We start from the raw sequence: 16,651 nt of genomic DNA on the forward strand, positions 1-16,651 counted from the left end.
CCTTCTCTGCCTCCTCCTCTTGCATTGCCGCCTCCCATTTTCAGAATGGGAGCGAAACAAAAAAAAAATCGGGACTTTTTGGAATTGCCGTGGGACGCAGGACTGATTATTAAAAAGCGGGACTGTCCCGCCAAAAGCGGAACATCTGGTCACTATACTATAGTGTCATTTTGAGGGTAGGAGTTGAAACAGTTTATGTCCAGGATGTGAGGGATCTGTAAATATTTTCACAGCCCTCTTTTTGACCCCTGCAGTATACAGGTGCTCAACAATGGTGGGTTTCAAAATTTTTTACTACTGGTTCTGTAGGTGTGACTTGGTGGGCATGGCAGGGGAAGGATACTGTAAAATCTTCATTCCCACCCCACTCCAGGGTAAGGTTACTGCAAGATCCCCATTTCCTCCTGATCAGCTGGGACTTGGGAGGCAGAGAATAGATGGGGGTGGGGCCAGTCAGAATTTTTACTACCGGTTCTCTGAACTACTCAAAATTTCCACTACCAGTTCTCTAGAACTGGTCAGAACCTGCTGAAACCCACCTCTGGTCCTCAATGGAAGGCAGGTTGGTAGCAATTGTTTTTTCTGCAGTTCTAATTTCCTCTGAAGTCTGTGTCTGTCTTGTTGGGTTGCAGAACCAAATTTCAGGATGTTGAGATGATCATTTTACAAGGTAAAAATAGCTTCCAGAGATTCTTACAGTATGGAAATATATAAGTCAAAATACAAGAATCTTAAACAGTCTATGTAATTGGTGGAGTATATATGTCAAATATTTAATCTGAAGTGGTTAAGTGTTTTGGCTGTCTCCCACAGATAGGAGGAGTTAAATGCTCTCAAGCAGCTCGTTCACTGGCCATAAACGTTTACACTAACAGTAGGATAAGTTCTTAATTCCTCTTCCTTTTGTAGTTCTTGATCCAGTTGTTTCGAATACAGATCGTTTTCCTATGTTGCACAAGATAGTTAGGCGGGACGATTCTTCCTTTTTTAAACTGTCGTTTTCCACATTAGTAGAATTTAATGTAGCTTCGCGTAAATTCTGTAATTTGCGCTCAGCGTTTTTCACCTCTCGACATCAAACGGAATGACGCAGTTGGGAAGACCCGACGCTACACTTGGGTTTCTTCGGTTTAGGTTTACTGCATTTGTGGCGACTGCCCCATAAGGTAAGGGGGAAATAATCTCTTTGGGACAAGGGGAAGAACTAAGCAAAATTTTGAGAGCAGGCTTGTGACAATTGCCAAGCGCTAGAACGGAATTCCTCCGGCCACTAGAGGGCAGCATTTGAAGTCTCCGATATGAGAAAGACGACAAGCCTTTTCCTTCTTTACGCTATTACGCTCGATATTGAAATTGAAAGCGCGCAAAGAGAATTGTGGCGCGGTAATTTGCGCCGGCGCAGTAGGACTGGCAGGTCGTGAGTCTTATTGACATGCTAGAGGCGGCAAGATGGCGGCGCCCAGGACCACTGTTGTCGCCTCAGTGTTGAAATATTGAAGGGGTTACTCCTTATTACGGGTGAGGCGCGCGAAAACACAGAATAAGCTTAAGAGGCTTGAGTCCGATGCAGCTAAATGGGGAAAGGGTAGATGGCCCGGGGTCCGAAACGTTGTCTTCAAGGGAGTTGGCGGGAGATAAAAGGGATCCGGTAGGCCGGCGCGGGAATGGGACAAAAGAAGCCAAGGTGGCACCAAAAAAGAAATTAATGAATCTAAAGGTTCTGCGTGCCAACATATTTATCTGCCCTTGTACCTTTTAAGGAAGCGTTGAGCCAGGAAATTAGATGTGTATAACATGAGCTTCAAGTTAGAGATAAGCAGAATGTATGAAAATTACGGTCGTGAATCACAATTTCTCTCTAAAAATTTAGTTCCACCCACATAACAGTTCATTTTCTGAAAATAATATTTTAGTTAGCATCACATGACTTCAGTTCAATTTAGAATACAGTATTGACCACACTGGCAAAATTGCTTTTAAAAAGACTATATGGAAATAATCGGGTAACTGTCTTTTTCTATAAAAAAAGTTGATACAATTGAATTTCTATGTTACATAATTGTGAAGTAATATCTTACAACTTCTGTAGTTTTAAGTATTCAGAAATACTTCAGGAGAATAGGAAGTATGTTTGCATTGGGAAACAATGTATTTGCCTACTTTAGTACTGCCTAATAATAATGTAATATGTGAGGGCATTTCTTACTCATAATTCATACATTTGTTTTTATGCTTTTACCATAGAATAGTATTGTATTATATCTTTAGTGATAAAGTTTAGGTATCAGGTAAAATTCATAGATCGTATGAAAAATGATCTAATGGACACAATTTTAATGCTGCCTTTTTACTGATCTTAAACTGATAATGTGCTATGTTTTTTGTAGATGCTGATGATGTATTAAGAGAATAATTTTCCTTCCTGGACTGAACATGCCAAAAGAATCAGAAACCCCACTCTCCTTGTCTGACTGCCATTGTAATATTTGCATGGATATTTTTGTGGAACCAGTCACACTACCATGCCACCATACTCTTTGTAACGCCTGTTTTCAACTTACTGTGGAAAAAGCAAGTTTGTGTTGCCCTTTTTGCCGTCGGCGTGTCTCATCTTGGGCACGATATAACTCTCGCAATAACACTCTTATTAACGTGGAGTTATGGGAAAAAATTAAGAAACATTTTCCAGAAGAGTGCCAACGCAGAATTAATGGACACGACCTAGAAAATTATTGTAAGTAAAGCATTGCACTAGCCTGGTTCACATATACACCTGCGGTGGGTGTTCAGAAGTTTATTGTAAAATTTTAAAGAAAAAAAAGCAACAAAATTTGATATTTAATAATTCACTTGGTGGTCTCTTTTAACTAAGAATATAACTAACTGATAAGAGAGTGATACATTTCTAAGGTCATAGATTACTTTTCTTTGTAGAGTATGGGCAAATAGATTAGTGCAATATAGGTTATTAGATTTGTTGAATTATTTGTTAAACTAAAATAATTCAGTAATACAAATATAAGTCACCATTGTTAAATGTCAAATCTTTTATTTTTCCTGGATAAATGTCCAGTGAGGCTTTATTTTTATTTATTTTTTATATATTAGGTGTATTAAATTGCAGAGAACCCCCCAGGTGTAATATTAAATTGCAACTTGTATCGTTAATTGGATCATGATAATCATATTTTGTCTCATCTCTGGGTTTTTTTCTGGACTAGTGCACCTGCCTCAACCAATACACTGCTTAAGTAAGCCTGGAGAATTAAAGAAAGAATATGAAGCTGAGATCACTAAGGTAAAATAGAAAGTTGAATGAGGGTTTTGCATAATAAGCAGTTTTGCAAGGGATCATAAAATCCTGAGTAAGACCAGGATTGAGATTGTTTGTGGGCACTAAATGCCTATGCATTAAGCCAAGCCAAAATATAAATGGTCTTCCTTAAGAAGTATCGAAAGAAAAAAAAATGAAAATTCTCAATCTATAAAAGAAAAATAATGTTAAAAATAATGATAAATTTTGGGGTTAGGTGGAAGCAGAACGCCAGGCTCTTGAGCAAGAAGAGAGCAAAGCAAGTGAAGAATATATTCAAAGACTACTAGCAGAAGAGGAAGAAGAGCAAAGGTTAACAGAAGAAAAGAAAAAAAAGATAGCACACCAGTTGCTATTAGATGAAGTGTTGGCACGAGAACTGAGTTTAAATTTGGTAAGTTTAACCAAAATGACAGCTAAATAGGCTTAGTTAAATCTTCATATTTTCTTAAATGGCATTTTGAATATTAGCATTGAAAGAGTACTTAATACAGTAGAACCTCTGGTCACGAATGCTTCTGACCAAATCGGGTTCCCACCAAAAAATTCACAATTTTTGGGGGGGGCCAATTTTTCCTTCCGCGCCATTTTTTTTGTAAGTGCCAATTTCCAAAATTAGTTTCGGATCATGACCAAATCTGTTTGTGACCAAAGTTATGGAACGAATTACGGTCGTGACCAGAGATTCTACTGTATCCTTAATTGGAAGCTTTTTCACTTTTCTTCTGTAATCAAGATAAATATAAAAAAATGCTATCAGATTGTTAAAAGATGCACTTCGCTACTATATGTAGCAGATTTATTGATTAAATTTCTATCCTGCCTTTCATTTAGGAGCATACATTGACATATAAAGTCCTCCCACCTATTTTTTCCCCACAGCAGCACTTTTGGGAACTTGGAAAGAGTGAGTGGTCCAGATTTACTCACTGAGGATCTGTACTGAAGGTGGATTAGAGCCTAGTTTCCCGGGTGTCAGTCCAATACCTGACCATTATAGCTCACTGAGAATAGGGTGTATCAAAAAACAGGCCCCATAGATAGTTTATGATATAAAATTACACTGAATATTTGAATTGCTTGTAATTTTCTTCTAAACACTTCATTATTCGTTTGACACAGTTTTCTCTGATGTTTCAAATTTTAACATGAAGGTCTCCTTTAGATCATCTCTTGATCTATGGAGTCTGACTTTTGGTACACCGTGTGTGTTTGTTGTCTATCTTAAAAATTTAAGTAACTTCTTAAATAACTAGCATGTAATCCTAGCTGATCTAGTTTGGATATATTAATACTGTCTATTTGGGGTATAAATGAGTTTGCTTATTTTATTTTTCATTACGATTGCTGTTTCTAATTAAATTATTTATTCATTAGAAGTTGAGAACACGCCATTCCAGAAATAATTATAATATAAAAGAAAAATATGAACATTCAGACAAAGGCACATAGTCTGCTGTACAACAAATATAATCCTTTCTTAAACCTGGATTAAATTATATAAAAGCCAATGTAATTTCCAATTGACAATCTATCACAGTAATTGGTGGATGATGCCACTATGAAAGTATTCTGGTACAGTAGATAGGAAAGCACTGTTGATACCAACAAGAAATTTTCTGTGTTGAACATGAATGTGTATGTATCAATTTCTAAAAATGTAGGATGAATTGTGAATATCACCACTGGAGTATTTTATTTTTTTGTGATAAAGCAGCTTAATATGGTATTAAAATCAACTGGTGACTTTGGGCCAATCCCATTCTCAGCCCACCCAACTTCATAGGCTTGTTATGGAAAAAATCGATAGAAGTATCAGGTATATCCACTGCCTTGAATTATATATTAAAAGAGCAGGAAAGTAATAATAAATAACAATAGTCATACTTTTTATTTGGGTTTTTGGTTTTTTTGGCACTGAAGAACAGATCTGCTGAAGAGTCTGTTAAAAGCAGTCCGGTACCTGGCCCGTCCCCTGATTGCTGCAAAACTTCAAAAACCAAATCAAGCAATTATGGAGACATTAAGAAGTAAGTAAAATCCGGTTACATAGTCAAAGTTATATTAGTAGACTATATGCAGATTTGTATAGTATAAATAGGACAGAAATTTGTCATAATAAGAGTTTATAGGTATTTCATTTTTACAACTGATATTTCAGTTTTTTAAAAATGTTTTTGAAAAAAGGTTCAGAAAGATGCATTAATCTTTGGCAGGCAGCAAATTTTTTCATTTCAGTACATACTTTAAACATTTTCTTAAAAAAAACCAAAGCCTTGGATTATAAGTGGTATGGTATAAAATATGTTCTGGATATCCCAAAGATGTTTTTTGAAAAGGCAACTAGACTTTGTTTTTCTTAGGAAAACAAAGTTCAGTTGCTTTTTTGAAAAAGAATCTTTGCGACAACCATGACCTGGATGACTGAGAATTTCCATAGCCATTCTGATTATCCATATAATTAAGTTCTAATAAAACTTCATTTGGGAAGATAGAACCTAATTTAGACTAATCATGTTCATAAAGCAAAGAACTATTCAATTATCATAGTTTACATTATTAGTTACAGTTCAAGTTTAGATATAGAATAGAATAGAATAGAATAGAATTTTATTGGCCAAGTGTGATTGGACACACAAGGAATTTGTCTTGGTGCATATGCTCTCAGTGTACATAAAAGAAAAGATACGTTCATCAAGGTACAACATTTACAACACAATTGATGATAATATATCAATATAAATCATAAGGATTGCCAGCAACAAGTTATAGTCATACAGTCATAAGTGGAAAGAGATTGGTGATGGGAACTATGAAACGATTAATAGTAGTGCAGATTCAGTAAATAGTCTGACAGTGTTGAGGGAATTATTTGTTTAGCAGAGTGATGGCCTTCGGGAAAAACTGTTCTTGTGTCTAGTTGTTCTGGTGTGCAGTGCTCTATAGCTGCTTTGAGGGTAGGAGTTGAAACAGTTTATGTCCAGGATGCGAGGGATCTGCAAATATTTTCACGGCCCTCTTCTTGATTCGTGCAGTATACAGGTCCTCAATGGAAGGCAAGTTGGTAGCAATTATTTTTCTGCAGTTCTAATTATCCTCTGAAGTCTGTGTTTTTCTTGTTGGGTTGCAGAACCGAACCAGACAGTTATAGAGGTGCAAATGACAGACTCAATAATTCCTCTGTAGAATTGGATCAGCAGCTCCTTGGGCAGTTTGAGCTTACTGAGTTGGCGCAGAAAGAACATTCTTTGTTGTCCTTTTTAATGATGTTTTGATGTTAGCTGTCCATTTGAGATCTTGCGATATGATAGAACCCAGAAATTTGAAGGTTTCTACTGTTGATACTGTGTTGTCAAGTATTGTGAGAGGTGGAAGTATGGAAGGGTTTTCCTAAAGTCTACCACCATTTCTACGGTTTTGAGTGTGTTCAGTTCCAGATTGTTTTGGTTGCACCACAAGGCTAGTCGCTCGACCTCTCGTCTATATGGATTCGTCATTGTCTCGAATGAGACCAATCACTGTTGTGTCATCTGCGAACTTCAGTAGCTTAACAAATGGATCATTGGAGATGCAGTCATTGGTATACAGAGAGAAGAGAAGTGGGAGAGCACACAGCCTTGGGGGCCCTGTGCTAATTGTACAGGTATTTGATGTGATCTTGCTTAGCTTCACCTGCTGCTTCCTGTTTGTTAGGAAGCTTGTGATCCACTTACAAGTCTGTTCCGGTACCTGGCCCGTCCCTGATTGCTGCAAAACTTCAAAACCAAATCAAGCAATTATGGAGACTATATGCAGATTTGTATAGTATAAATAGGACAGAAATTTGTCATAATAAGAGTTTATAGGTATTTCATTTTTACAACTGATATTTCAGTTTTTTAAAAATGTTTTTGAAAAAAGGTTCAGAAAGATGCATTAATCTTTGGCAGGCAGCAAATTTTTTCATTTCAGTACATACTTTAAACATTTTCTTAAAAAAAACCAAAGCCTTGGATTATAAGTGGTATGGTATAAAATATGTTCTGGATATCCCAAAGATGTTTTTTGGAAAGGCAACTAGACTTTGTTTTCTTAGGAAAACAAAGTTCAGTTGCTTTTTTGAAAAAGAATCTTTGCGACAACCATGACCTGGATGACTGAGAATTTCCATAGCCATTCTGATTATCCATATAATTAAGTTCTAATAAAACTTCATTTGGGAAGATAGAACCTAATTTAGACTAATCATGTTCATAAAGCAAAGAACTATTCAATTATCATAGTTTACATTATTAGTTACAGTTCAAGTTTAGATATAGAATAGAATAGAATAGAATAGAATTTTATTGGCCAAGTGTGATTGGACACACAAGGAATTTGTCTTGGTGCATATGCTCTCAGTGTACATAAAAGAAAAGATACGTTCATCAAGGTACAACATTTACAACACAATTGATGATAATATATCAATATAAATCATAAGGATTGCCAGCAACAAGTTATAGTCATACAGTCATAAGTGGAAAGAGATTGGTGATGGGAACTATGAAACGATTAATAGTAGTGCAGATTCAGTAAATAGTCTGACAGTGTTGAGGGAATTATTTGTTTAGCAGAGTGATGGCCTTCGGGAAAAAACTGTTCTTGTGTCTAGTTGTTCTGGTGTGCAGTGCTCTATAGCTGCTTTGAGGGTAGGAGTTGAAACAGTTTATGTCCAGGATGCGAGGGATCTGCAAATATTTTCACGGCCCTCTTCTTGATTCGTGCAGTATACAGGTCCCCAATGGAAGGCAAGTTGGTAGCAATTATTTTTTCTGCAGTTCTAATTATCCTCTGAAGTCTGTGTTTTTCTTGTTGGGTTGCAGAACCGAACCAGACAGTTATAGAGGTGCAAATGACAGACTCAATAATTCCTCTGTAGAATTGGATCAGCAGCTCCTTGGGCAGTTTGAGCTTACTGAGTTGGCGCAGAAAGAACATTCTTTGTTGTCCTTTTTAATGATGTTTTGATGTTAGCTGTCCATTTGAGATCTTGCGATATGATAGAACCCAGAAATTTGAAGGTTTCTACTGTTGATACTGTGTTGTCAAGTATTGTGAGAGGTGGAAGTATGGAAGGGTTTTCCTAAAGTCTACCACCATTTCTACGGTTTTGAGTGTGTTCAGTTCCAGATTGTTTTGGTTGCACCACAAGGCTAGTCGTTCGACCTCTCGTCTATATGGATTCGTCATTGTCTCGAATGAGACCAATCACTGTTGTGTCATCTGCGAACTTCAGTAGCTTAACAAATGGATCATTGGAGATGCAGTCATTGGTATACAGAGAGAAGAGAAGTGGGAGAGCACACAGCCTTGGGGGCCCTGTGCTAATTGTACAGGTATTTGATGTGATCTTGCTTAGCTTCACCTGCTGCTTCCTGTTTGTTAGGAAGCTTGTGATCCACTTACAAGTCTGTTCCGGTACCTGTAGCTGGTTTAGCTTAGTTAGAAGAATGTCTGGAATGATGGTATTGAATGCTGGACTAAAGTCTACAAAAAGGACCCTTGCATAGGTCTTTGGAGACTCAAGATGTTGTAGGATGTAGTGCAGAGCCATATTAACAGCATCATCTGTTGATCTATTTGCTCGGTATGCAAATTGCAAGGGGTCTAAAAGCGGATTCGTGATGGTTTTCAGGTAGGAAAGCACTAGCCTTTCAAAGGTTTTCATGACTACAGATGTTAGAGCAACTGGTCTGTAGTCATTCAGTTCCTTGATGGTGGGCTTCTTGGCACTGGGATGATGGTAGGCGTTTGAAGCAAGAAGGAACATAGCACATCTCTAGTGATTTATTGAAAATATGGGTGAAGATGGGGGCCAATTGGTCAGCCCAGACTTTTAAGCAAGAAGGAGTTATCTTGTCTGGGCCTGGAGCTTTTCCTGGCTTTTGTCTGTGAAATAGGTCCTGCACTTCCTTTTCTGTGATCACTAGGGGTTGTGAACCCAATGAAATGGGGTCAGTTGTAGGAGGCTTGGCTGTTGTTGGTGTGTCTGAGATGGGGGTTGTGGAGATAGGTGGCTGTAGTTTCCTTTCAAACCTGCAGTAAAACTCATTCAGGTCATCTGCCAGTTGTTGATTACCTTCAGCCTGGGAAGGAGGTTTGCCATAGCGGTGATATTTTTAAGAGTTTTCCACATGTTTGCTGGTTCATTTGCTGAAAATTGATTCTTTAGCTTTTCAGAGTAGCTTCTTTTTGCTGCTCTTATCTCCCTTGTTAGTGCATTTCTGGCCTGATTGTACAGCATTTTATCACCTTTTCTGTAGGCTTCCTCTTTGGAATGTCGTAGCTGCTTAAGTTTAGGTGTAAACCAAGGTTTGTTATTACTGTGTATTTGCAAGTTCCTTGTAGGTACACATAGGTCTTCACAGAAGCTGACATATGATGTTACAGTATCTGTGAGTTCATCCAGGTCTGCAGAGGTATCTTTAAAAATATTCCAATCAGTGCAGTCAAAACATGCCTGTAGCTTTAATTCTGATTCCTCCGTCCAGGTTTTCACTGATTTAATTATTGGTTTTATGGCTTTAAGTCTTTGCCTGTAAGCAGGTACAAGGTGAATCATGCAATGATCAGAGTGTCCTACAGCTGCACGTGGTAAAGACCGATAGGCATCTTTTAGTGTTGTGTAGCAGTGGTCTAGAGTATTCTTGCCTCTGGTGGGACATTACACTGTGATTGCAAAAACCAGAGCTGCTGTTTTTTTGCAGCTCTGCTGGAACAGAATGGGAAAAAGTTGCTGACAGGCTTTTTTGTGTAACATTAAATCATAATTTAGGACTGCAGTAATTGTTGAGTCAATTTTAACTCTTAGCAACAAATTTTTAACTCTTGAGGTTTGCCATCTCAGTCTTTCTAGGGATGGTAGAGAGTGAATGGGCCAAAGTTACCCATTTGAGTTCTGAGCCTAAGACAGGACTAATAGGCTTTCCCACTTCTAATTCTATGCCTTAATCACTAGGTAAAATTGTCTTTCACTATTAAATTAGCCATTTTATTGATATTAGTTGTTAGCTACACAGTGATGCTAACATTTTGAGATGGGCAGCCACATATATCTCTATAAATAAATAAATGGCATAATATCTAAAACACTGAAGTGTAGCATTGCTCATATGCTAGTGAAATGTACTTCTTAATGACTTCTACTAAGCCATCATTATCTGCTAATAAGAAAGGGGTCAAGCATTTCCTTTTGTTTAGGCAGCTCTATTTGAATTAGATAATTGATTTCAAATGTTTTTATCAGAGTTCCCTTTTTTTCCTTAGCTGCCATAGGATAAAAACAAGATATAAATTAAATGAATAATAATTAGAAAATTGAGCTTTTATACTCTGGGAAACAGTGTTGTGCTAGAACCTGTTTATAAACATTGCAACTATATGCTTTGCTTGACAAGGTCTGAATTAGTGAATTAATTAAGGTTTGAATAAAGTCTGACCAATGAAAAGCAAAATGTTTAGAACCTTAGGATAACAAGTTCTCATTTACTTAAGAGATGTTCCCTGCTCCAATCCATAATATGTTCGCTAGGGCTTTAAACATCAGCACCTTGAACTCATTTTGGAAACATCTTTATTCTTTTTGTCAGATTTATTCAATTTCTATCCTATCATTTCATCCAAGAATGAGCCTTAGGCAGTTAACAATAAAAAAACAAAACAATGTTTGAACAATTATAAAAATAAAATACTAAAAATAAGTCTAAATTGTATCTGGATAATGTTTTTGAGAGCAGAGCAGGAACAAGTCATAGTTCCAAATTACATATTCAGAAATTCAGCACTAGCCCATTGAAAAGAAATAGAGTCTTAGGGTTATATTATATCCACTTTTCTGAGAAATGAATTAAGATCTATGCTAACTTGTATTCAAAGGCAAATATAATGTGTATATATAAAAACTTCCTTTATCTTTTTCTTTTGTGTTTTAAGGTATTTATCTCCAAAGTCTTGTGGTTTCTTTCCTCCAAAATTGCTATTTGGAGAATTAAAAGAAGAAAACATTGACACTCTTTCTGAGGTAGGTATATGTATTAGCATTTCTATATAATATTATATAATGATAGAAATTATATATTCTATCATATATCTAATGCTATATAGAGCTATATGATACTATATATATTATATAATTTCTATATACTATATCTAAAATTACAGTAAAGTTCTGAATCTCTGAAACTTTTACTTTTACTTGAAAGTCAAGAACCATCAAATGTTTAAAGTTCCAATGTTTCATGATCCATAGTCATCAAAAAAATCCAGTTTTTTCCTATACAAAAAAATGCATGATGGATATTTTGACCTTTGTTTTTTTCCAGGAAAGCATTAGAGCAAAAACTCACTTTACCTTGGAAGATGAAGAAATAAAAGATGATATAACCATACTATCTTCAGAGACAACCGGAGAAGGAAAAATGACTAAAGATTTCCCTTTAGAATCTATGGGTTCTCGTTTAAATATATGTACTACATCTGAGTTTAACTGTCATGGCCCTGAATGGTCGTCTTTTTCCAGGAGTCAGTTAAATGAACCAATAGAGGAACCTGTTACTAATAGAGAGGACGATGAAACTGATTTTTTCTCAATGAGCCATGGTTCCAGTATCAATGACTTTGGAAATAAAAATTTTACAGAAAGTACTTGCTTGCTAAAACTTCACAAAAATGACAGCACTGAAGAAATCGTTATTTCTTTGAAATCTAGTAGTCAGTTTGACAGTAAAGATATAACCTGTGAAGAAACAAAGGTAATGGGAAGCTATCCAATTGAAAATAAAAACCAGAGTTGCTCATTGATCAGTAAGGAGATTCCAAAGAGAAAATCTCAAGAATCTCCCACTGAATGGACAGAGGATTCATATTTGAATGACAAAAGAAGAAGAACCTATGTACAAACAGAAGAGAAAGAGATAAACGATATACAAAAGCAGATACATTTGGAGGAACAGCTTTATAAACGATATAAACAGGAAGAAGAAGATAGATGTCTGGCTTTGAAAATTCAGAAGGAAATGGACAGAGAACAGAAAATACTAAATCGCAAAAAAGGTTCCCCTGATGAGTATCATTTGCGCCCTACAACATCTACGGCAGTTGGAAAATCCCCAGCTGTTGGGAAACATTGCAAACTCTTAAAGGCTTCAAACAGCCAGAAAAAAATAAATCAACCCAAAACACACAGACGTTCCCACAGTGAGAATGAGAGGCCCTCTAGCAAACGCCAGACAAAACCATCTGAAAAAAATGGGAATGTTCTGAATTGTGTCCTCAACTCTGATTTAAAGAATGTAGAATTGCTGCCAATCAAACAAAGGACGATTATCCAGATGTTTAAGAAATCTGCAACAGATTGACACATTCACCAAAACCATTGTAGATTAATAGAAAATTTTGAAAAAGATATTCTGAAAAACTGGCAAATATTTATCTCTTCTGGTATTAGATGTTCCCAGAATTAATATGTTACTTGTTTCAGAAACTAGCATTTTTTTCTGTGCCTTTTTCTTTGAATTCTTGTGTCTGTTCTTTAATACTTAGATGGTATCAACTACTTTCAATTTCAAGTTGAACTGAATGATACTTGCTGAGTTGTCATAACCATGCCATTGTTGTCTGTGAACCTATAAGACGGTGGTAAATGCAGTCTTTAAGACTCATAGCCTAAGATACATTCACATTTTTCTTTTTGCTGGAATTGTATTTTTGCTTCATTAGTAATATGGTTTACAGGTTTCACCAGAAAACAATAACTTTTCAGTGGATTCATTTTGTAAGTTTAAATTTGATATTTTGTAAAAGTATGAGGCACCAAAGACAGTCAATAGGAAAATCACACTTACTTTCATTTGTAAGTAATTTCTAATATATAGATTATATATAATGTCATTAAAATTACATATAACTATTTCATTACAATTATTTAAGGTGTAACAGTCATAATTATTTCCTAAGCATAGTTCTAATAAATACATCCAACAGAGTTAGCACTCTGATAAGGGAGAAAGGTTAATTTAGGGTCTGATGATTGTAGCCTATATATGGTTTAGATATATATCTATGGCTAAATAGAATTGTTTTCCACATTCTTGAAAACTTTGGTAAGATATCTCAGCATTCAGAACGTTTAGAAAGGGTGATAGCAACAAAAAATACAGGCTAAAGTACTGGTTTTTTACCGTTGCAATCAATTGTGCCTTTCTTTAGAAATATCCAACTCATTTGTTTTTTGTTCAGCTTTATAAAAATGGTAATTCTTGTAGCTGGGTTCAATAAATCATTCAGACAAAGATATATAATCTGAAGGGTTTACTTAAAAGTGACAGTATAATAAGTGAATAAAATAATTATTTTTCAAGCATTACATTTAGTATTCTTATCTTTTTTGGGTTTTCATTTTTTGAATTGTTCTTTATTGCCATTATTGCATTCTGAAGAAAAAATGGATTGTGTTGGTTTTCAAGCTAATATTCGGGTATACTTAAAAATCCTCTGGTTTTTGGTCAATTTGTCCGAACCTCTTGGCCATCTTTTTAAAACTAAAATCATATTTGAAACACTTGCATACATCATGGCATGTTCTTGTAAGTATTTTTAATTCTTAGAATGAATATACTTATGGATAAAAGCCATAGTCTAAATTTATAATGTTCTCAGCATGAAATCACTTTTTTACTCAGAAGAGCCCGATATTTTTGAAAAGTTTAAAGTCACAATTATTATCAAAAAGTACTACCAATGATAATTTCAGGAAGTTGAGATGATCATTTTACAAGGCAAAAGTAGCTTCCAGAGATACTTACAGTATGGAAATACATAAGTCAAAATACAAGAATCTTAAACAGTCTAAAATGGGTGTCAAACTCTTATTTCATTGAAGGCCACAGCAGGGTTGTGTTTGACCTTGGGAGGGAGATGGGCGTGGCCAGGATGGGCATGGCCAGCTTGACATCACTCCTGTTGGGCACTGGTGGTGGCCCAAGCGCTCTGCCAGTGAAAATGGGCTTCAGAGCTCCATTTTCACTGGTAAAGGATTGCAGGAGGCAGTGGCAGACAAAAATAGAGCTTGGGAGCCCATTTTCACTGGCAAAAGTGAACCGCTCCAATCTTGATTGCAGAAAATATGACTTCAGTAACAGAGTTGTTAATGCCTGGAATGCACTACCTGACTGGTCTCTTCCCAAAATCCCCAAAGCTTTAACCAAAGACTATCTACTGTTGACTTCACCCCATTCCTAAGAGGTCTGTAAGGGGCGTGCATAAGAGCACCAGCGTGCCTACCAACCCTGTCCTAATGTTCCCTTTGACTGTATCCAATTCGTATGCTTATTTCATGCTTATACTTATATATACTGTTGTGTTTGACAAATAAATAAATATGTCAAATATTTAATCTGAAGTGGTTAAGTGCTTTGGTTCTCTCCCATGGATTGGAGGAGATAAATGCTCCCTCAGGCAGCTCATTCACTTTTACACTAATAGTAGGATAGATTCTTAATTCCTCCTTTTTTTTGTAGTAGTTGTTGGTCCAGTTGTTTCAAATAGTTATTGGTAAGCCTGATATTCTCCTACTGGCAAACTACTGTTTTCCTTATTAGAATTCTATGTAGCTTCACTGGAGTAAGTTCTCGTATTTGCGCTCCAGTTCACGTCTCGCCACCAAACCGAATGAACGCAGTTGGGAAGACCCCCCAACGCTACATACTTTTGTTTCTTTGGTTTAGGTTTATTGGATTTAACTGACTTGAGGCAATTGTCAAGCGCCAGAACGCAATTCCTCCGGCCACTAGAGGGCAGCAATTGAAGTCTCCGATACCATTTCGAGAAGGACGACACGCCTTTTCCTTCTTTACGTTATTACGCTTGATATTGAAATTGAAAGCGCGCAAGAGAATTGGGGCGCGGTAAATCTGCGCCTGCGCACTAGGACCGGCAGGTGGCGAGTGTTGTTCGGTGATAGAGGCGGCAAGATGGCGGCGCCCGGGGGCTCTGCTGCCGCCTCAGTGATGAAAGGGTTAATTCAGCAATTCACCGCCATCACGGGTGAGGCGCGCGAAAACACGGGATAGGTTTAAGTGGTTTGAGTCCGGTGCAGCTAAATGGGGGAAGGGGCAGGTGGCCCGGGGTCCGAAACGTTGTCTTGAAGCGAGTTGGCGGGAGATAAAGGGGAAGGGGCTCCGGTAGGCCGGCGCGGGGATGGGGGACAAGAAGCCAATGTGGCGCCGAAAAAGAAACGCAATGGAGCCAACCGAAAAAGAGAGAACTCCGAGGAGGGAATGCTTGGAAGGAATTGTACAGAGATTCTTTTGTGGAGGCAAGGGTGAAATAAGACCAGCTCTCTCCTTCGCTTTGGGGACCGCAGTGTGACATTTTCCAGGAAGAACCAGACTGGTGCTTTGCTGGCTGTGTTTATGGTAGACGAGGAAACAGATGGTAGCTCCATCCCTCGAAATACCAGCCTATTGCATTCTCAAACTGCGCGAGACAAAAAAGGATCGTCGTCCGCCTTACCTGGTGTCTGTAATGTAAATGTAGTCGGAAAAATAGTGATCAGCAGATGTAATAAATAAGTCGAGGCGAATTCCTTTTTAAAGGGCCGGTGAGAACGTTCTGGCCTCGGGCATTTGTATTGTAAAAGTAAAATATTGCTGAGGTATTTTTGCGTTTCTATTTAACTTCCGTTCTGACTATATGAAGGTCCCAAAGTATGAATATTACTATACTAGAAAACTATGGTTGGGAGTGAGGAGAAACAATTCTCTTGAGGGATGAAGGAGGATCAATAATATCTAATATTCTGTTTCGAACAGCAACTGATCAATGTCAAATGTCTAATCCGTTCTACAATTAAAAGCAGAATATGACTGACTGTCCTTTCTGGTTTGCTCTTTAATCAAAAGTGGTGCCTCTGAAAAAAGAAGCTTCATCCAGTAAGGATTACAAGCCCAGCATGGACAAATGCTCTGGGGAGCTACCTAATCTTTTAAAAAGCCTATTCAATTTATTAAAAATGTGATATGATGCTTGCCAGAAACATATTTTCTTGACTGAGTTCTTGAGTGTAAGTGATGTTCAAACGCTTCAGTCAGCAGATTTCAGAAAGGAGCTTAGTTTAGGATTGGAGTGCATGCAGAATTTCTAGATTCAGTGCCCAATATCTTTGTTGGAATAGAAAATATTATTTGGTGAAACACTGCAGAACTAGTAGTCAGTGTTGTTGGGGAAAATAAGAGGAAGGAGTATTGTGTGTGTTTGCCGCCTTGAGTTATTTGTAAAAATAAAGGCGGGAAATGAATAAAATAAAATAAAATAAACATA

General features: G+C 37.0%; 2 protein-coding genes across 7 annotated transcripts in view; both read left to right on the forward strand.

The window, feature by feature from the left end:
• The first annotated feature begins 894 nt into the window (after positions 1-894).
• On the forward strand, positions 895-13,694 carry RNF168 (ring finger protein 168). 2 transcript variants are annotated; one of them, XM_058188802.1, is made up of 7 exons: positions 895-1,166; positions 2,388-2,734; positions 3,222-3,298; positions 3,531-3,707; positions 5,237-5,343; positions 11,267-11,354; positions 11,656-13,694. In XM_058188802.1, exons 2-7 carry the CDS (start codon positions 2,434-2,436, stop codon positions 12,688-12,690), a joined length of 1,785 nt encoding a protein of 594 aa, XP_058044785.1. In that variant the 5' UTR covers positions 895-1,166; positions 2,388-2,433; the 3' UTR covers positions 12,691-13,694. The 2 variants fall into 2 exon arrangements, with proteins under 2 accessions (XP_058044785.1, XP_058044786.1); XM_058188803.1 differs by lacking the exon at positions 895-1,166 and adding an exon at positions 1,384-1,518.
• A 1,552-nt stretch (positions 13,695-15,246) lies between these two features.
• Positions 15,247-16,651, forward strand: part of UBXN7 (UBX domain protein 7) — a 40,706-nt gene continuing 39,301 nt past the window's right edge. For 2 of the 5 annotated variants that reach the window (XM_058188092.1, XM_058188094.1), the window contains exon 1: positions 15,247-15,376. In XM_058188092.1, coding sequence (XP_058044075.1) covers positions 15,304-15,376 — 73 coding nt within the window. In that variant the 5' untranslated portion in view covers positions 15,247-15,303. The other 3 variants (XM_058188093.1, XM_058188091.1, XM_058188095.1) reach the window with 3 other exon arrangements.

Source organism: Ahaetulla prasina, chromosome 6, assembly GCF_028640845.1.
Source record: "Ahaetulla prasina isolate Xishuangbanna chromosome 6, ASM2864084v1, whole genome shotgun sequence".
NCBI lineage: Eukaryota > Metazoa > Chordata > Lepidosauria > Squamata > Colubridae > Ahaetulla > Ahaetulla prasina.